This window comes from Rutidosis leptorrhynchoides, chromosome 7, assembly GCF_046630445.1.
Source record: "Rutidosis leptorrhynchoides isolate AG116_Rl617_1_P2 chromosome 7, CSIRO_AGI_Rlap_v1, whole genome shotgun sequence".
In the NCBI taxonomy this organism is placed as follows: Eukaryota; Viridiplantae; Streptophyta; class Magnoliopsida; order Asterales; family Asteraceae; genus Rutidosis; species Rutidosis leptorrhynchoides.
The window spans coordinates 187,749,950-187,772,608 of record NC_092339.1 but is presented as its reverse complement, the minus strand read 5'-3'; the positions used below and the strand labels follow the sequence as shown (position 1 = coordinate 187,772,608).

Here is a 22,659-nt window from a genome sequence, read left to right as displayed (position 1 = left end):
GAACCAAGGCTACCTCGAAAATATTATACATATGCTTAATGTTTTTTACTTGATTTCAGGTCTGCGTTTAAATGTCACCAAATCCCACATTTTTGGTATTGGAGTTGAGAATGCAGACATCAATCGTTTAGCTGCCGAGTCGGGTTGTGCTATTGGGTCTCTTCCTACAAAATATCTTGGCTTCACAATTGGTGCTAATATGAACTATATAACGTATTGGTCAGATTTGCTAGCTAAATTTCATAAAAAATTGGCGGCATGGAAGATTCCTCTTTTATCAGTGGGTTCTCGTCTTACACTAATAAAATCGGTGTTGGGATCTATCGGTCTATATTTTTTCTTTATGTTCAAATGTCCCGAAAAGGTTTTAAAAGAGATGGAGTCATATCGTTGTCGTTTTCTCTGGGGCGATAATGGTGTGTCTCGAAAAATATATTGGGTGAGATGGGATCTTATAATGGCCTCATACGACAAAGGTGGTCTTAATATTGGGAGCCTTAAAGCGTTTAACATGGCGTTGCTTTTAAAATGGAAATGGCGTTATCTTGTGGCTCCAGATTCGTTATGGGTGAAGGTTATTCAAGGCATCCATGGTCCCTTGTTTGATCAGACCTCATCAAGTGGTTTGTGAGGGATTCTATTGTTAAGAATTCTAAAAATGTGGTGGAGCAACATCTTGTACCCAACGATTTGTTTCAAATGAAGCTAGGAAATGGACATTCCATCCAGTTTCGGCATGACCTATGTGTTAACGGATATTAGACATAGACAATATCTGATATAATATCTAGCATTAAATGTAGGCATATCTATCCATATCTCATATTAAATGTAGGATCCCTAAAATCAAAGGATATGAGATCAGATCATGTACTATATATTTGGCCTCTTTAATCAATAAGAATTATGGGTGAATTATAACATTTCAACATGGTATCAAAGGGTTTGATCCAAAACCTAGTCAGCCGAATGTGTGCCGCTTCTGCTCTACCACCCATCAAATCTTCTTCCTAACCCCATCAATACCGAACCTCTACTTCGGCCTTCTATCTATCTTTCTTTTGTTTTCCAATTCTTTCAAAAAGCATTCAAATCACGGTTGAAATATACACCATCATACCACCACCGGAGCAGCAAATCACGGTTGAAATATACACCGTTTCAGCTCCCGTCTTTATCCTTTTTCTTTTATTTTTCCATTTCTTACAAAAAGCATCCAATTATGGTTGAAATATACATCGTCATCTCACCACCGGAGCAACAACATCAGGGTTGAAATATATACCGTTTCAGCTCCTGTCTTCTTTCTATGACTCTTTTGTTCTTCAATTTCTTTAAAAAAAATAAATAAAAAACAAGTACCTCTGTTCTTCACCTCGTGCTCTCTTCCATAGCATCTCAGCATCTTCTTTTCTCCATCCTTATCTTCTGTTTGATCATGGCTAAAGACCATCAGCAGCAAAAAAAAAAAAAAAAAAAAAAAAGCAGCCAAACTAGAGAAAGAAGGAGATGTGGGAATGAGAAATGATGTGTTGTCTCTAAGCCTCAACTATCATTTTATAATTCTTATTTTCGGTCCCACCTCCACTTTTGATTACTTTTCCAAATAAAAAAAAATTATAAGAAATGTAGCACATGGCACGCGTGAAAAGAAAAAGAAAACATGGTCATGGATCGGCGTAAGGATGAGCCACCTAGCTATACTAGGTTCCAAACCTCAAAAAAAAAAATAATAAGAATAATAATAAGCTCTTTCGATAAAGACTGGTTATCGTCGACAAAGTTCAATGCCCAAGTCCTACTCAATCCTTAGGCAAAGTGTGATGCCCCGTACAAAACCATCGTGTACGAATCATCAACAACATGATCATTACAAGGTCAAATACTATATGCTGTTTCAAAAAGAGTTTGCATTCATAAATAAAGGTGACGTTTTAACCAACGTCAAATGTTTAATAACCAAAGTATGCTTTTACGAATAGCAAGCAATAATAGTACGTGACCCATAGGTCGTTACAAATACATCGTTTCAAAAGTAATATAGTTTGAATGCAAAATAAACGTTTCATGCGGTGACATCTCTAATAAGTGCAGTGGGTGTCTACAAAGCATGACTAGTACAGCGGAAGCAAGCAAACCTTAAGCACCTGAGAAAAACATGCTTAAAAATGTCAACACAAAGGTTGGTGAGCTATAGTTTAAGTATAACAGTAATGTAAGGCAGGCCACGAGATTTCAGTGCTTCAACAGCGTTTCAAAACAGTATGAAAAGTATATGCATAACCGTGGGCACTTGGTAACTAACTTAACGTTTATCACCCCCTAAAAGTGCACTTGGCGAGTGCGTATGTTTACGAAGTATTAAACACCCGTTAAATGCTAGCGCTACTAGCCCGAGTGGGGATGTCAAACCCTATGAATCCATATCTAAGATTCGCGTTCACCGGTTCAAAGACCAATGACTAAACGTTACCGAGCTAAGGGGAAAGTTTATGTCGTTGTATAACCCACACATATATAAAGTTTAAGTACTCGTGCCTAGTATGTAAAACGTAAAATGCGCATGTATTCTCAGTTCTCAAAATAGTTAAAGTAAAAAGGTATGCTATAACTCACAGTGGAAAGTAGTAAAAGTCGATACGCGAAAAGGTAAGCAAAGTGGTTGGTCCGGAAGGTCCTCAACCTAAGTCAAAAGTTAATAAGTCAGTAAATCATTCCCAAAGGTTTAAATGTATGTAAATTAGTTCTTAAGTACCATCATCATTCATCATTAAACAAAAAGTGTAAAGTAAGTTTAATTCAAGAAAAGAGTTTAAAACAAAGGCTGATTTAGTTCAGCCGTTACGACCTCTATACAAACTGAAATAAGGTGAGGACAGTGGCCATGGCTTCGTATATGAGTCCCCTAGACGTTGACAAATTTCCAGAACCAAACTCGTCTTAGTTTGACCGTGGTGACGGTTTAAGTACGAGTAGGTCAGAAATTTCAGCACAACGTTAATAGGGTGTAGTGACTTTCGGGGGGCCATAGATCCTAAACCGTAACTCGGATTAAGACAAGGTCTAAACGGAAAATCATCTACTCGAACCGAACTAACTGAAACTCAACTTTACAGTCACCCAGGTAGTCTGATCAGTTCCAGAAACAGTAAGTAAAGGTGTTTCGGTGGGTTCTTGGTGCTTGATGCTCATCACGGTTCTCATCCTTGATGCGTATAGCTTCAAGTGTACAACTCGTTGATGGGTTTGCATCATCTTAACCAAGGTTTGACCATCATAACACTAGTGTAAGTCTAAGATATGTTGCACAACTCACTTAAGAGTTGTATGTAGTTTGATGAACCAAAGTTACATCAAGATCTTAGATCCGACACATACATGAGTTACAAAAGTAATATTAAGCTATAAATTTGAAAGTAAACTAAATAATCAAGATCTTAAGTTGCAGAACATAGTTCTTAGTTAGATCTTGAAGATCCTAGACTCAAAAGTCTAGATCTAAAGTCCTTAAGTTAAACCCTAAGTTATATAACTTGGATCTTAACTTTAATGAAACCATAAGTTATGAAACTTAGATTTTCATCTTGAAAAGTGTATGTAAGCTCATAAGATCTTGTTTACAACAAAATTAGAAGACCATAAGCTATAGAAACTTAGATCCAACACAAGTATATGAAGTTATAACTAAAAAGTTATACTTTCATGTTCTTGAACTTACAAAGTTAACTTTGGTTCAAGAAAAATGAGATCAAGATTAACTAGTAACACTTGACCAAAATAACAACATCACAAACTTTAAAAAGAAGGAAATAAACTAAAGTACAAGTATTATGTTCATGTTTTGTTTCATACTTAGAAAGATTCAAATCAAAGTTTGAATCTTAGGATTTAAGTCTACAAACATGAACACAAGTATGAATATGAAACTTATGAACTTTAAATCTTGAAAACATTTAAGTGTAGAACCATAAACTAGAAAGTTTAGATTCCTTGTTCTTGACTTCATCAAATAAGGATGGAAGTAACAAGATTTCATGAAGATACAAGTTAGAAAACTTGATCTTTAACAACAACAACAAACTAACAAAGCAAGTAATTAAACAACAACAAAGACAAGTTAATAAATGATGATGGTGGTGGGTTTGTTTAAGAAAAAGGAAGAAGAAACTAGTTCATGTTACTTACAAGTTTGAGAGAATATTGAGAGAAAAGAAGTTGCAAGTATTATGTGTGTGTAAAAAGTGAAGTATACAAGAGAATAAGTAACAAAAAAAAAATTGAAAAGGAATCCCTCTCTCCCATGAAAACTCACGGCCAAGGGTGCCTAAAGAGGAAGGTCAAGTCTCCAACTTTCTTACATGGGAGAATGGTGTGAGCTTGGAATGGAAATAAAGCTAAATGGTTATGGGAACAAGGTGTAAATGTGTAAGTAACTAGATTCCTTCACTAATTAATCCAAGTTAAGTCCTTAACAAGTCATTAGCATAATGTTGGGCTCCTGATAGTCCATTAAGAAAAGTAGGGTGGGCTTTCAAGTCCATTTTCAATAATAAAAGCCCAAGTCCAAGTAAGTAACAAATTAAATAAACAAAGCCCAAGTAATTAACTAGTAACATTAGTTAATTAAAAATGATCAATATTAATTAATCATGAATGTAAATAATATTCGAAAATATTATTCGTGCAAAGTACGTGTGTCACAAAGATAAGTCGGGATATGTAAAGTCAAGTACGGTATCAAGTAAATGTATATAAATACATTTATTAAAACGCATGTATTAATAATAAATATTACTGAATAAACGTTGGAAAATCCAGGGTCGTTACATTATCCACCTGTTAAAGAAAATTTCGTCCCGAAATTTTAAGCTGAGGTAGATGGAGGAGTTGGGAAAAGGTGAGGATACTTCTGCATCATTTGATCCTCTCGTTCCCAGGTAAACTCAGGTCCTCGTTTGGCATTCCATAGTACTTGGACGATCGGAATCTTGTTGTGTTTCAAATTTTTGACCTCACGGTCCATAATCTCTACAGGTTCTTCCACGAAGTGGAGTTTGTCGTCAATTGTAAGTTCCTCCAATGGTATGACATGTTCCGGTTCAGCAAGACACTTCTTCAAATTCGATACATGAAAGGTAGGATGAACTGAGCTCAATTGAGTTGGAAGATCCAGACGGTATTAACGGGTCCAACACGCTCCAAGATTTCAAAAGGACCAATGTATCGCGGGTTTAACTTCCCATGTTTTCCAAAACGGATCACATCCTTCCAAGGTACGACCTTCAACATAACACGGTCACCGACGTTGAATTCGAAGTCTTTACGTTTAAGATCAGCATAACTCTTTTGATGATCACGGGCCTTCTTAATTCTAGCTTGAATTTGAGCAATCTTATCTGTTGTTTCATGGACTACCTCGGGTCCGGTGATTTGCTTTTCGCCCACTTCGGCCCAACAAATAGGAGACCGGCACTTGCGGCCATACAATGCTTCAAAAGGTGCGGCATTAATACTCGAATGATAACTGTTGTTGATGATTCATACACGATGGTTTTGTACGGGGCATCACATTTGGTATCAGAGCATTGGTTGTAGGGAATTAGGTTGCATTAGTGAGTCTGGACCGATCCGAGTAGGATTCACTAATAGAACTAATTTACAACTTGCTAGTTTACTTGTTTCTGCGGAACTTACTGCATGCTGCTGCTTACTTTTACTACTATATGCCGTATACTGCTACATGTTTACTCTAATGCATGCTACTATATGCTTCGATTGCATGATACTTCTGTACGATTTGTTATTATTTCCATGCTACTTACTGCTATGCATGATCTAGACTGTCATAGTCACCTTGCCTAATACGTGCTTGCTTTATGACTTACTGACATGGAAAAAGTTATTTTTCCTTGTTCAAATGTCGGATGCCCTGCCCACTATCTTTCACTTGGAGAGCGCCTCGGACTCATCGGCCACCTCACCTACCGTTGTTGCTGACTCGATCTCGTCATCTACACCTTCCAGCGACTCCGGCGATTCATCCTCTGGAGCCAGTAGCCATGCGCCCGGCCCAGTGATCACCTCTGACGGAGCCGAGGACCCACCATATATTCCAGCTCCACTTGCCCCAGGACCTCCGGAGCCACAGCACCATCCCGGTGGTGCTGTGATTCTCGCGGAACTTGGGAAAGGTCCGGTCCATAATGAGCATAACCATTGGTGCTGACGCCTTCCTGATGGACGTCTCGTGCCGATCCCGCCCTTCAGATACCGACTGATGATGGCAGCCCGAGGAGAGCCACCCATATAGCCACCCCCCAGCTGATCTAGACGACCCATCATCTGCCGACTCATCATCCGACGACTCATCCTCCGACAACTCCAGTGACGAGGATTCCGATGAGGACCCTGATGAGGCACCCGTGCAGCCACCCTCTACCCCGCTGAAGAAGCGGTATCGTTTCGATGGTACTGTTATTCCTGGGGTTAACAGATGGAGATCATCCGTTAACGCACATGGACTGAGGACTAGAGTTACCGCCCGTAAGCGGCTTGTGCCATATCCTGCTGATCCCTTCATCCGTAAGCCTTACCGCTGTGCACCATCCACTTCTGAAGACGGACCATCTGCACCACCGTCACCACCCGTACCGACTGCACCACCTGCCCCACCATCTCCCTCTATCGAGGAACTGACGAGAGAGGTGGAGATCCTTCGTGCTCGGGTAGCTGAGCTCGAGGACCAGATGTCCCACGTAATGGACATCCTACACCCACCATCACCATAGGACATTTGTAGTAGATTTCATTATGTAATCTCACTTGTAGTTTTATGTTTTATTTATGTATTGCGCGAACCTATGCTGATGTATGCAACTTATTATTAATGAATGGAACTTTGTGTTATTTAATCCTTGTACGGTGTTCTATTTACGTTACTGTATGATGATCTTGTGGTATCTGAATCTATTTGCATTACTTAATTAACATGTGTTGTGTTGATTCCATGCTGGTTACCATATACTGTATTATTACTATTTGAATACTGGATTTTGACTTGAGTCAAAATTTTTTGTTTAAAACATCAATGGCCAACGGAAGATCAACACCCACCGCAGCCCAAATCGAAGAAATGATCAATGAACGAGTCGCCGCAGCTTTAGCGGAAATGAACCCCCAAGCTCCACCACCACCGGTTATCCAGCCCATTCGTAATGGGTTCACATACAAAGAGTTTCAAAGCTGCAAGCCCCACAACTTTAGTGGAACTGAGGGGCCAGTTGGTCTCACTAGGTGGTTTGAGAAATTAGAATATGTGTTTCGAGTTAGTAACTGCTCAGAGGCGAACAAAACCAAGTATGCTTCATGTACGCTGTCAGACGGTGCACTAACTTGGTGGAACACTCTGGCTCAAGCAAAGGGTATTGATGAGGCGTATGCCACTCCATGGGAAGAGTTTAAGGGGGCCATGATTGAGGAATATTGACCTAGGACAGAGATCCAGAAAATGGAGATTGAGTTTATGCAGTTGAAGGTTGTGGGAAACGATCTCGATGGTTACAACTGTAGGTATCTGGAATTAGCCCTGATGTGTCCTACCATGGTTACCCCGGAGTTTAAGCGTATGGAAAGGTACTTGTGGGGACTTCCTAAGTCCATTAAGGGAAATGTCACCTCGTCTAAACCACCCAATGTCCCGGAAGCAATGCGCATGGCGCATACCTTAATGAACCAAATCATCATCGATGAACCAGAAAAGGCAAAATCCGAAGCGGGTAGTAGTGATAAGCGTAAGTGGGATAACAATAAGGGGAGAGCCTATGATCAAACCCCCGCCAAGAGGCACAATGATGGGAGGAACCCCAATCCGAACACCAACTCGAACCCCAATTACAAGGGTACTCTACCACAGTGCAAGAGGTGCTACAAGCACCATACCGGGTACTGTAACGTTGTTTGTGAAAAATGCAAAAAGACCGGGCATATTGGCAGAGACTGCAAGATCACCACCATGACTGGAAAGCCGAACTCCAATGGACCGAGAAAGTGTTATGAATGTGGACAGACGGGCCACTTCAGAAATGAGTGTCCCAACAAGCGAAAGGACGGTGGACCACCGCGTGGCAGAGCTTTCAACGTAAACGCAAGGGATGCCTGTGAGAACCGCGACTTGGTCACAGGTATATTCACTATCAAAAATCTATTAGCTTCTGTCTTATTTGATACTGGTGCCGATAGGAGTTATGTATGTAGCCACTTTTGCGATAAGATAAATTGGTCGTTAGTTCCTTTAAAGGAGAGTATGCTTGTAGAGGTAGCCAATGGAAAACTTGAAAAAGTTGACCAAATTAGCCGGGGAGCTATTATCAATATAGCTGGTGTGGATTTCGAGATTGACTTGATACCCATTAAGTTGGGAAGCTTTGATGTTATTGTTGGTATGGACTGGTTGACCAAGATAAGGGCTGAAATTATCTGTGGAGATAAAGCTCTTCATATACCGCACGGAAATGGTGAGCCACTAATTATTTACGGAGAGAGATGTAGCTCGAGACTGAATCTCATTAGTTGCATGAAGGCGCAAAAGATCATGAAGAAAGGACGTCTTGCTATTTTGGCACATGTGAAAACGTTAGAAACTGAAGTGAAGAGCGTGGATGACGTACGAATTGTGAACGAATTTTCCGATGTCTTCCCGGAAGAATTGCCTGGATTACCGCCACCGAGAGCAGTGGAATTTCAGATCGATTTAGTGCCAGGAGCTGCACCTGTAGCTCGCGCACCTTATCGACTCGCACCTTCCGAAATGCAAGAGTTGCAAAGCCAATTACAAGAACTGCTAGACCGTAGATTTATCCAACCAAGTTTCTCGCCTTGGGGTGCACCTGTTTTATTTGTGAAGAAGAAGGATGGATCATTCCGCATGTGTATCGACTACCGTGAACTCAACAAATTGACGATTAAGAATCGGTATCCTCTTCCCCAAATTGACGATCTTTTTGATCAGCTACAAGGATCAAGTGTTTACTCTAAGATCGATTTGCGATCCGGTTATCACCAGTTGAGGGTGAAAGAGAGTGACATGATGAAGACTGCATTCAGAACTCGTTATGGTCATTATGAGTTTCTCGTGATGCCATTCGGTTTAACCAACACACCTGTCGTGTTTATGGATCTCATGAATCGTGTCTGCAAGCCATACCTGGATAAGTTCGTTATCGTCTTCATAGATGATATCCTCATCTACTCCAAAAGCGAAGAAGAACATGAGCAACATCTTCGTCTAGTTCTTGAACTCTTGAGACAATAGCAACTTTATGCAAAATTCTCCAAGTGTGAGTTTTGGTTGATGGAAGTCCAATTTTTGGGTCACGTTGTGAGTGATCAAGGTATCAAGGTTGATCCTGCCAAGATTGAAGCTATCAGCAAGTGGAAAACCCCCACTACTCCGACTCATATCCGCCAATTTTTAGGCCTCGCCGGTTACTACCGAAGATTTATTGAAGGTTTCTCTCTGATTGCGCGTCCTTTAACCGCGCTGACTCACAAAGGGAAGAAGTTCATTTGGGACCCGAACAGGAATCTGCATTTCAAACTTTGAAAAAGAAGTTAACCACCGCACCTATCTTATCACTTCCTGAAGGCAGTGACGATTTTGTCGTTTATTGCGATGCTTCGAAAAGTGGTTTTGGTTGTGTACTGATGCAACGAACAAAGGTTATCACTTACTCCTCCCGACAACTGAAGATTCATGAGCGAAATTACACAACGCACGATCTCGAGCTTGGAACCGTTGTCTTTGCATTAAAGATGTCGAGACACTATCTTTATGGAACAAAGAGCACTATTTTCACCGATCATAAAAGCCTCCAACATATCTTCGATCAGAAGCAACTGAATATGAGACAGCGTCGATGGATCGAGACGCTGAACGACTATGATTGTGAACTTCGTTATCATCCTGGCAAGGCCAATGTTGTAGCTGAGGCTTTGAGCCGAAAAGAGAGGATGCCACCTCTTCGTGTTCGGGCACTGAACATCACCATCTATTCGAATCTCAACAGCCAGATCCGAGCAGCCTAAGATGAGGCTCTCAAGGAGGAGAATATATCTCATGAATACTTGAACATTCTCATTTCTCGATTCGAAGTTCAGGAGACTAGACTTCGATGTTATGCCGGAAGAATTTGGGTACCCCGTTATGGAGATCTACGGAACCTTATATTGGATGAAGCCCACAAGTCGAGATATTCGATTCACCCTGGAGCCGGTAAAATGTACCACGATCTTAAGGAACAGTATTGGTGGCCTAATCTTAAGAAGGATGTTGCAACTTATGTTGGTAAGTGTTTTACTTGCTCGAAAGTTAAGGCCGAACATCAGAAGCCCTCTGGATTACTTTAACAACCGGAAATCCCGCAATGGAAGTGGGAAAGGATAACAATGGACTTCATTACTAAGCTACCAAAGACGGTGGGTGGATACGATACCATCTGGGTTATCGTTGACCGTCTTACCAAATCTGCACACTTCCTAGCTATGAAGGAAACTAATACGATGGAGAGACTCGCTCAACTATACCTCAAAGAGGTTGGATCTCGTCATGGTGTGCCCTTATCGATCATCTCAGATCACGATCCCCGTTTTGCTTCCAGATTTTGGCGTTCTTTACAAGAAGCCTTGGGAACCCGTCTCGACATGAGTACTGCGTATCACCCGCAGACAGACGGACAAAGCGAACGCACGATTCAGACTTTGGAGGACATGTTGCGTGCTTGTGTCATTGATTTTGGAAAGGCTTCGGGAAGGCATTTGCCGCTAGCTGAATTCTCTTACAACAACAATTATCAAATGTGATGCCCCGTATAAAACCATCGTGTACGAATCATCAACAACATGATCATTACAAGGTCAAATACTATATGCTGTTTCAAAAAGAGTTTGCATTCATAAATAAAGGTGACGTTTTAACCAACGTTAAATGTTTAACAACCAAAGTATGCATCTACGAATAGCAAGCAATAATAGTACGTGACCCATAGGTCGTTACAAATACATCGTTTCAAAAGTAATATAGTTTGAATGCAAAATAAACGTTTCATGCGGTGACATCTCTAATAAGCGCAGCGGGTGTCTACAAAGCATGATTAGTACAGCGGAAGCAAGCAAACCTTAAGCACCTGAGAAAAACATGCTTAAAAACGTCAACACAAAGGTTGGTGAGCTATAGTTTAAGTATAACAATAATGTAAGGTAGGCCACGAGATTTCAGTGCTTCAACAGCGTTTCAAAACAATATGAAAAGTATATGTATAACCGCGGGCACTTGGTAACTAACTTAACGTTTATCACCCCTTAAAAGTACACTTGGCTAGTGCATATGTTTACGAAGTATTAAACACCCGTTAAATGCTAGCGCTACTAGCCCGAGTGGGGATGTCAAACTCTATGGATCCATATCTAAGATTCGCGTTCACCGGTTCAAAGACCAATGACTAAACGTTACCGAGCTAAGGGGAAAGTTTATGCCGTTGTATAACCCACACATATATAAAGTTTAAGTACTCGTGTCTAGTATGTAAAATGTAAAATGCGCATGTATTCTCAGTTCCCAAAATAGTTAAAGTAAAAAGGGATGCTATAACTCACAGTGGAAAGTAGTAAAAGTCGATACGCGAAAAGGTAAGCAAAGTGGTTGGTCCGGAAGGTCCTCAACCTAAGTCAAAAGTTACTAAGTCAGTAAATCGTTCCCAAAGGTTTAAATGTATGTAAATTAGGTCTTAAGTACCATCATCATTCATCATTAAACAAAAAGTGTAAAGTAAGTTTCGTTCAAAAAAAGAGTTTAAAACAAAGGCTGACTTCGTTCAGCCGTTACGACCTCTATACAAACTGAAATAAGGTGAGGCCAGTGGCCATGGCTCTGTATATGAGTCCCCAAGAGGCTGACAATTTTCCAGAACCAAACTCGTCTTCGTTTGACTGTGGTGACGGTTTAAGTGCGAGTAGGTCAGAAATTTCAGCACAACGTTAATAGGGTGTAGTGAATTTCGGGGGGCCATAGATCCTAAACCGTAACTCGGATTAAGACAAGGTCTAAACAAAAAATCATCTACTCGAACCGAACTAACTGAAAATCAACTTTACAGTGGCCCAGGTAGTCTGATCAGTTCCAGAAACAGTAAGTAAAGGTGTTTCGGTGGGTTCTTGGTGCTTGATACTCATCACGGTTCTCATCCTTGATGCGTATAGCTTCAAGTGTACAAATCGTTGATGGGTTTGCATCATCTTAACCAAGGTTTGACCATCATAATACTAGTGTAAGTCTAAGATATGTTGCACAACTCACTTAAGAGTTGTATGTAGTTTGATGAACCAAAGTTACATCAAGATCTTAGATCCGACACATACATGAGTTACAAAAGTAATATTAAGCTATAAACTTGAAAGTAAACTAAATAATCAAGATCTTAAGTTGTAGAACATAGTTCTTAGTTAGATCTTGAAGATCCTAGACTTAAAAGTCTAGATCTAAAGTCCTTAAGTTAAACCCTAAGTTATATAACTTGGATCTTAACTTTAATGAAACCATAAGTTATGAAACTTAGATTTTCATCTTGAAAAGTGTATGTAAGCTCATAAGCTCTTGTTTACAACAAAATTAGAAGACCATAAGCTATGGAAACTTAGATCCAACACAAGTATATGAAGTTATAACTAAAAAGTTATACTTCCATGTTCTTGAACTTACAAAGTTAACTTTGGTTCAAGAAAAATGAGATCAAGATTAACTAGTAACACTTGACCAAAATAACAACATCACAAACTTTAAAAAGAAGGAAATAAACTAAAGTACAAGTATTATGTTCATGTTTTGTTTCATACTTAGGAAGATTCAAATCAAAGTTTGAATTTTAGGATTTAATTCTACAAACATGAACACAAGTATGAATATGAAACTTATGAACTTTAAATCTTGAAAACATTTAAGTGTAGAACCATAAACTAGAAAGTTTAGATTCCTTGTTCTTGACTTCATTAAATAAGGATGGAAGTAACAAGATTTCATGAAGATACAAGTTAGAAAACTTGATCCTTAACAACAACAACAAACTAATAAAGCAAGTAATTAAACAACAACAAAGACAAGTTAATAAATGATGATGGTGGCGGTTTTGTTTAAGAAAAAGGAAGAAGAAACTAGTTCATGTTACTTACAAGTTTGAGAGAATATTGAGAGAAAAGAAGTTGCAAGTATTATGTGTGTGTAAAAAGTGAAGTATACAAGAGAATAAGTAACAAAAAAAAATTTGAAAAGGAATCCCTCTCTCCCATGAAAACCCACGGCCAAGGGTGCCCAAAGAGGAAGGTCAAGTCTCCAACTTTCTTACATGGGAGAATGGTGTGAGCTTGGAATGGAAATAAAGCTAAATGGTTATGGGAACAAGGTGTAAATGTGTAAGTAACTAGATTCCTTCACTAATTAATCCAAGTTAAGTCCTTAACAAGTCATTAGCATAATGTTGGGCTCCTAATAGTCCATTAAGAAAAGTAGGGTGGGCTTCCAAGTCCATTTCCAATAATAAAAGCCCAAGTCCAAGTAAGTAACAAATTAAATAAACAAAGCCCAAGTAATTAACTAGTAACATTAGTTAATTAAAAATGATCAATACTAATTAATCATGAATGTAAATAATATTCGAAAATATTATTCGTGCAAAGTACGTGTGTCACAAAGACAAGTCGGGATATGTAAAGTCAAGTACGGGATATGTACATTTATTAAAATGCATGTATTAATAATAAATATTAATGAATAAACGTTGGAAAATCCAGGGTCGTTACACAAAGCAAGCCACGACGTAAAAAAAACGTTACGGAAAAGGAAACGCAGTCAAGCAATATGCAACCACATCAACGAATATCAGTCTGCTCGGAAAGAAGAATGTTATTTAGTTTTTAGCGTTTTAATCCAGTTTGTCCGTTCATTCCTCTCCCGCTCAAACTGCGGGGGGATGTTAACGGATATTAGACATAGACAATATCTTATGTAATATCTAGCATTAAATGTAGGCATATCTATCCATATCTCATATTAAATGTTGGATCCCTAAAATCAAGGGATATGAGATCAGATCATGTACTATATATTTGGGCTCTTTAATCAATAAGAATCATGGGTGAATTATAACATTCTAACACTATGGATAGGTGACACACCTTTACGGATTCATTTTAACCGATTGTATCATTTGGAATTGAATAAACTAGTTACTATTAAGAAAAAAGAAAATAATCAATGGACGTGGAATTGGGCTTGCAATGATATAGGATGTCGGAATGAACTATCGTTGGTTTCTTTATGCTCGGTTTTGCAGGAGGTTCAACCATATGAAGAAGATGATTACTGGAGATGTACTATTGCAGGTGATGGGGTATTTACAGGGGTGGACCTGGTGCAGGGAGAAGGGTGCGACCACACTGGGCATCATACCTTTTGGGGCATCAAAATTATGGTTCATGCTATGTTATGATAGACAACTTTCAGATGAGTTACAACAACGTCAACGTGTTTTATGATTATTATATTACGTTTTCTTAAAGATTGAACAACTACCTAAGGAAAAAAAAACTCAAACTTTTTTTTAATGGAGTTTCAAGGTTGGGTTGGAGTTTCAAACTTTTTACTTTTTATCTCTATTTATTCAAATAGTCCCCGGAATTACTTTACTATTTCACTATTGACCCTAAAACTTTCAAATTGTATTTATGCTCCTCTAAATTTTGTTTGACTTAGTTTGCCATATAGCTAGAGTCGATATCTAAAATATACTTCTATGACATATGCATAAAATGATGTGCATTATAGAAAAAAAAACTAAGATTTAGACTAATAATTATTATCAATAACTAAAATACAATAACCCTATAAAATTAAAATTCAGAAGTGTATTAGACATACACAAGTGATAATAGATCAAATTATTTAATTGCGAGAATGTAGAAACACTATAACTTTCAATAACGTAATTCTCGTGCTTTGTTCCACCACTGATGGAATTAAGAGACTACATATCTAGAGATACCTAATTTTTCATTTGTTCTTTTTGAAACCGATGGTGCAACTGAACCATAAACATGGTCTGATAGTGCTAAAAATTGTGATGTTCAAATTTCATACTAATCACATATATTGTAGCGAACGCGTTAGAGTGACTCATTATTAGAATAAACATTTTAGTAACTGTTCGAATTCATATATAGTTATTACACATACTAATGTTCACTGTCATCAACTACTCAACATGCAGTTAAGGGTAACATGCATCTGAGGTGAGGTAGGTTGACATAATTGGATCATGAGAACATGGGCTTATAAATTAGTTATATACCGTTGATCAGAGACAATAAATTTTGAGCTGATGGATGCTCCATGGATGGTATTACTTTTCTGATTTTCGGCATATCAGGACACGTATTGGAGCATCACTATCTCCAATTTGAAGCTGGACGAAATAGACAATTGAACTTTTGTGAGGAGCTGCCCTTAAAGTTTAGGTGGATTGACCCATTTTGGGAGGAAAGTGTGTTTGTATTTGATGGTTTAATGTAGTTGATAGAATGTTTTATATATATATATATATATATATATATATATATATATATATATATATATATATATATATATATATATATATATAAAACTATCGAACTTAGACATTCGGGTCTAATTAAGTGTGAGTAACATTTATTAGTTACATAATTATACATAATTAAAATTATTAAACTTAGATGGTTAGTGAAGGGTCAAGAAATGTTACTATTCATATCCTAGTTAACTCAAATGAAATGAAAGTAGGATGTTCATCTTCTAATGTGGTCATGTAAATTCATAAACGTGGTCATGTAAATTCATGTTTAAAGTAAATAGATGATGGAACCCAAACATACCACACCTAAACCCAAACTCAACCCCCCGAATCATCAGTAATAATCAAATTAAAAAAACACAAAACACATGTGTATCTTCGTTCACCAGTCAAACACAATAAAAAAATCCTAAAATTTGAAAATCATAAAACATAAAATAAAACTCGATACCAATTTTGTAATCCCACTTATGTATCATTTTATTTATTTGTTTATTACTTTTTCTAATAAAAATCAAGAAGTGAAGTGAACTAAATGAATTGAATAAGCAGTGAACTAAATGCATTGAATACACCATGTACTTAATCTTTTAGTATTAACACAAAAAAAAATCCTAAAATTTAAAAATCATAAAACATAAAATAAATCTCAATACCGATGTTGTAATCCCACTTATGTATCATTTTATTTATCTATTTATTACTTTTTTAATAAAAATCAAGAAGTAAAGTGAAGTGAACTAAATGGATTGAATATACAGTGAACTAAATGCATTGAAATACACCATGTACTCAATCTTTTAGTATTAAGATATATATTTTCCGATATTTACCATTCATTATTTATAAAGTGACTACAAAAAAAACTCATAAATAAAACATACATTTATATAAGTGACTAAAAAATGCATAAATAAAAAATAAATAAAAAATATACTTTTATATAAGTGACTACAAAAAAACTCATAAATAAAAACTACATTTACTACTCAATCTTTATATAGTGTATATATTTTTTCCATTATTTACCATTCACAATTTATATAAGTGACTACCAAAAAAACTCATAAATAAAAAATACATTTATTAAGTCACATTTACTCATTTATATAAGTGACTACTCAGAAAAACTCATAAATAATAAATACATTAATTAAGCCACATTTACTTCTCATGGACTCATTTATATATATATATATATATATATATATATATATATATATATATATATATATATATATATATATATATATATATATATATATATATATATATATATATATATATATATAGTGATCCAGATTTATTTTAATAATAAATTCAAATTGTTAACGTGAAGTAATTACAACTTATTAGTATTAGTTATATATAGTTAATACAAATAAGTTCTCGACTATCTATTAAATTGCTATTATTATTATTGTCATTTGTCATTTTTTTATTAGTTAATTGTTCTTAATGAAATATTATTACTATTATATTCTATTTTAAAATAATTTACTTATTATCTTGCGAAAGATACGTCTTGATTTTTTTACAAAATCTTATATATATATATATATATATATATATATATATATATATATATATATATATATATAATATGATGAAAATCGTTAAGATAATGAAGAAAAAAAATACAATTAATGAAGATAACAAAAAATCTTATTGAAAAAAGTAATAAAAGTCTTTAAATTTTTGTAATACCCAGAATATATAGTTTGTTAGTATTAGTTTTAAAAATTTTTAGTGGGACATAATTAATTATTTCGCACCGGGCATCGTTATACTCAGGACCGACTCTGGGTATTTACTGTTCGCGCAGCTAGATCTTTTATAGATAATATTCTACTACCGTCTAGCTCGGTTGTCACATCTTGGAAGAGTTTTTTACCGGGTAAAGTTAACGTTTTTATTTGGCGTTTCATTAATGATAGTCTTCCTCATAGACAAAATCTCTCGAGAGGTTTGGAAATCGAAACCATTAGCTGCGTGATTTGTCATCAATACATAGAAAGTATTCATCATTCGTTCTTCATATGCAGTTTCGCGCAAGATGTTTGGAAAGGTATATTTTTGTGGCTTAACTTGCCATTTCCGGGTTTTACTTCGTGGCATGAAGTTCTTAGTTGGATTGAAGGTGATAACGGTTATAGAGACGTGAAGATTTGTAGATTTGCAATTGTGACGATGGTTCTTTGGTTGATTTGGCGTTTCAAGAATTGTTCATTATTTTGTTTCAAATTGGAACAATTGGCTATCTTACCCCTTGTAATTGTTAAACAATAGAACCCGTGAATATTATTGATATTAGTAGACGGTATTTATAGAGTATAAGTCCCCTAAACTCATAAATAAAACCCTAATGGACCCAAGCCCACAAATGGACTTGAGTCTAACCTAATCCGTCTAACACTCCCCGCAGTCCGAGCGGTGAAATCGCCGAAGCTCGGACTGGAAGAAAACGCTAATAATGAAAAATACAAACAAATAAAAACAAAAGTAACTCTTTTTGTCTCTTATTTGCTGCATTAAATAAACTGATATTCATTGATGCAGTTGCAGATTTCTTGATGACTTCTCCTTTTTCGTAGCGTTTTTATGTCTTTTACACCATGGCTTGTTGTGCCTAAGGATCAAGTACCGCTTTGATATGCTACTTTTGTCGACAATAACAATATTCTTCAACGCCGCAAACAAGAATTTTGATTATATTCTCTTTTTTTCGGGGTTTGGAACCCAGTCAAGCTAGGCGACTCATCCCCACGCCGATTATAATTATAAGAGCGGCTATAATAAATAAAGTGACGCAAAAAAATAGAAAATAGCAAAACGGAGAGATGGTGAACTTTTTTGATAATTAAGTTTGAAAAGAAGGTGAATGTGTGCTATTTTTAGAGAAGAATTAGGAGAATAAAAGTAATAGAATAAAATAGGAAAAGAGGTAACTATAGATAATAATACGGGAGTATTAGATAAGGAAAAAGAATATTTTACAAGAAACAAACATTATTATTACCATATATACTAATAGAAAAAACTTATGAATATTACTATTCGCACGCTTTAATCACTTGCACACCACACAACAACGGTTGTAAACTTATGAATAGCACTATTCACACGCTTTAATCACTTGTACACCGCGCAACAACGGTTGTACACCGATCACTATTCACGTGAACAGTACTATTCACTGAATATTACTATTCGCACGCTTTAATCACTTGCACACCACGCAACAATGGTTGTAAACTTATGAATAGTACTATTTACACGCTTTAATCACTTGTACACAGCGCAACAACGGTTGTACAACGGTCACTCTTCACGTAAACAGTACTATTCACGTGAACAGTACTATTCACGTGAACAGTACTTGTACACCGCGCAACTGAAATGTCCCGTTCTTATTGATTAAAAACGTTCCATATTAATTGATTTCGTTGCGAGGTTTTGACCTCTATATGAGACGTTTTTCAAAGACTGCATTCATTTTTAAAACAAACCATAACCTTTATTTCATAGATAAAGGTTTTAAAAAGCTTTACGTAGATTATCAAATAATGATAATCTAAAATATCCTGTTTACACACGACCATTACATAATGGTTTACAATACAAATATGTTACAACAAAATAAGTTTCTTGAATGCAGTTTTTACACAATATCATACAAGCATGGACTCCAAATCTCGTCCTTATTTAAGTATGCGACAGCGGAAGCTCTTAATAATCACCTGAGAATAAACATGCTTAAAACGTCAACAAAAACGTTGGTGAGTTATAGGTTTAACCTATATATATCAAATCATAATAATAGACCACAAGATTTCATATTTCAATACACATCCCATACATAGAGATAAAAATCATTCATATGGTGAACACCTGGTAACCGACATTAACAAGATGCATATATAAAAATATCCCCATCATTCTGGGACACCCTTCGGATATGATATAAATTTCGAAGTACTAAAGCATCCGGTACTTTGGATGGGGTTTGTTAGGCCCAATAGATCTATCTTTAGGATTCACGTCAATTAGGGTGTCTGTTCCCTAATTCTTAGATTACCAGAATTAATAAAAAGGGGCATATTCAATTTCGATAATTCAACCATAGAATATAGTTTCACGTACTTGTGTCTATTTTGTAAATCATTTATAAAACCTGCATGTATTCTCATCCCAAAAATATTAGATTTTAAAAGTGGGGCTATAACTCACTTTCACAGATTTTTACTTCGTCGGGAAGTAAGATTTGGCCACTGGTTGATTCACGAACCTATAACAATATATACATATATATCAAAGTATGTTCAAAATATATTTACAACACTTTTAATATATTTTGATGTTTTAAGTTTATTAAGTCAGCTGTCCTCGTTAGTAACCTACAACTAGTTGTCCACAGTTAGATGTACAGAAATAAATCGATAAATATTATCTTGAATCAATCCACGACCCAGTGTATACGTATCTCAGTATTGATCACAACTCAAACTATATATATTTTGGAATCAACCTCAACCCTGTATAGCTAACTCCAACATTCACATATAGAGTGTCTATGGTTGTTCCGAAATATATATAGATGTGTTGACATGATAGGTCGAAACATTGTATACGTGTCTATGGTATCTCAAGATTACATAATATACAATACAAGTTGATTAAGTTATGGTTGGAATAGATTTGTTACCAATTTTCACGTAGCTAAAATGAGAAAAATTATCTAATCTTGTTTTACCCATAACTTCTTCATTTTAAATCCGTTTTGAGTTAATCAAATTGCTATGGTTTCATATTGAACTCTATTTTATGAATCTAAACATAAAAAGTATAGGTTTATAGTCGGAAAAATAAGTTACAAGTCATTTTTGTAAAGGTAGTCATTTCAGTCGAAAGAACGACGTCTAGATGACCATTTTAGAAAACATACTTCCACTTTGAGTTTAACCATAATTTTTGGATATAGTTTCATGTTCATAATAAAAATCATTTTCTCAGAATAACAACTTTTAAATCAAAGTTTATCATAGTTTTTAATTAACTAACCCAAAACAGCCCGCGGTGTTACTACGACGGCGTAAATCCGGTTTTACGGTGTTTTTCGTGTTTCCAGGTTTTAAATCATTAAGTTAGCATATCATATAGATATAGAAAATGTGTTTAGTTGATTTTAAAAGTCAAGTTAGAAGGATTAACTTTTGTTTGCGAACAAGTTTAGAATTAACTAAACTATGTTCTAGTGATTACAAGTTTAAACCTTCGAATAAGATAGCTTTATATGTATGAATCGAATGATGTTATGAACATCATTACTACCTTAAGTTCCTTGGATAAACCTACTGGAAAAGAGAAAAATGGATCTAGCTTCAACGGATCCTTGGATGGCTCGAAGTTCTTGAAGCAGAATCATGACACGAAAACAAGTTCAAGTAAGATCATCACTTGAAATAAGATTGTTATAGTTATAGAAATTGAACCAAAGTTTGAATATGATTATTACCTTGTATTAGAATGATAACCTACTGTAAGAAACAAAGATTTCTTGAGGTTGGATGATCACCTTACAAGATTGGAAGTGAGCTAGCAAACTTGAAAGTATTCTTGATTTTATGTAACTAGAACTTGTAGAATATATGAAGAACACTTAGAACTTGAAGATAAAACTTGAGAGAGATCAATTAGATGAATAAAATTGAAGAATGAAAGTGTTTGTAGGTGTTTTTGGTCGTTGGTGTATGGATTAGATATAAAGGATATGTAATTTTGTTTTCATGTAAATAAGTCATGAATGATTACTCATATTTTTGTAATTTTATGAGATATTTCATGCTAGTTGCCAAATGATGGTTCCCACATGTGTTAGGTGACTCACATGGGCTGCTAAGAGCTGATCATTGGAGTGTATATACCAATAGTACATACATCTAAAAGCTGTGTATTGTACGAGTACGAATACGGGTGCATACGAGTAGAATTGTTGATGAAACTGAACGAGGATGTAATTGTAAGCATTTTTGTTAAGTAGAAGTATTTTGATAAGTGTATTGATGTCTTTCAAAAGTGTATAAATACATATTAAAACACTACATGTATATACATTTTAACTGAGTCGTTAAGTCATCGTTAGTCGTTACATGTAAGTGTTGTTTTGAAACCTTTAGGTTAACGATCTTGTTAAAAGTTGTTAACCCAATGTTTATAATATCAAATGAGATTTTAAATTATTATATTATCATGATATTATCATGTATGAATATCTCTTAATATGATATATATACATTAGATGTCTTTACAACGATAATCGTTACATATATGTCTCGTTTAAAAATCATTAAGTTAGTAGTCTTGTTTTTACATATGTAGTTCATTGTTAATATACTTAATGATATGTTTACTTATCATAGTATCATGTTAACTATATATATATCCATATATATGTCATCATATAGTTTTTTACAAGTTTTAACGTTCGTGAATCACCGGTCAACTTGGTTGGTCAATTGTCTATATGAAACATATTTCAATTAATCAAGTCTTAACAAGTTTGATTGCTTAATATGTTGGAAACATTTAATCATGTAAATATCAATCTCAATTAATATATATAAACATGGAAAAGTTCGGGTCACTACAGCCACAACGGTTGTAAACTTATGAATAGTACTATTCGCACACTTTAATCACTTGTACACCGCGCAACAATAGTTGTACACCGGTCACTATTCACGTGAACAGTACTATTCACGTGAACAGTACTATTCACGGTACTGTAGCATTTTTTTTTTTGAAACATTTTTTTTTCCCATTTTTTCTTTTTTGGTTTCCTTTATATTTTTCTTCACCCGCAACAAATATCTACTAGACAAAAAATATGAATAGTACTGATGGTTTCTTTATAATTAGCAGCAGCAACTATCTACTAGGCAAAAAATATGAATAGTACCGATTGTTTCCTTTATATTTTTCTCTACCTGTTGTAACAATTTTTTCTTTT

General features: G+C 35.7%; 1 protein-coding gene across 1 annotated transcript in view; it reads right to left on the bottom strand.

The window, feature by feature from the left end:
- Window positions 1-652: 652 nt before the first annotated feature.
- LOC139859838 (WAT1-related protein At4g15540-like) overlaps window positions 653-22,659 on the bottom strand; it is a 34,047-nt gene continuing 12,040 nt past the window's right edge. Inside the window, exons 9-10 of the mRNA XM_071848608.1 lie at window positions 1,363-1,442; window positions 653-741 (exon numbers count right to left, since the gene is read on the bottom strand). Coding sequence (XP_071704709.1) covers window positions 653-741; window positions 1,363-1,442 — 169 coding nt within the window. The remainder of the gene's footprint in view (window positions 742-1,362; window positions 1,443-22,659) is intronic.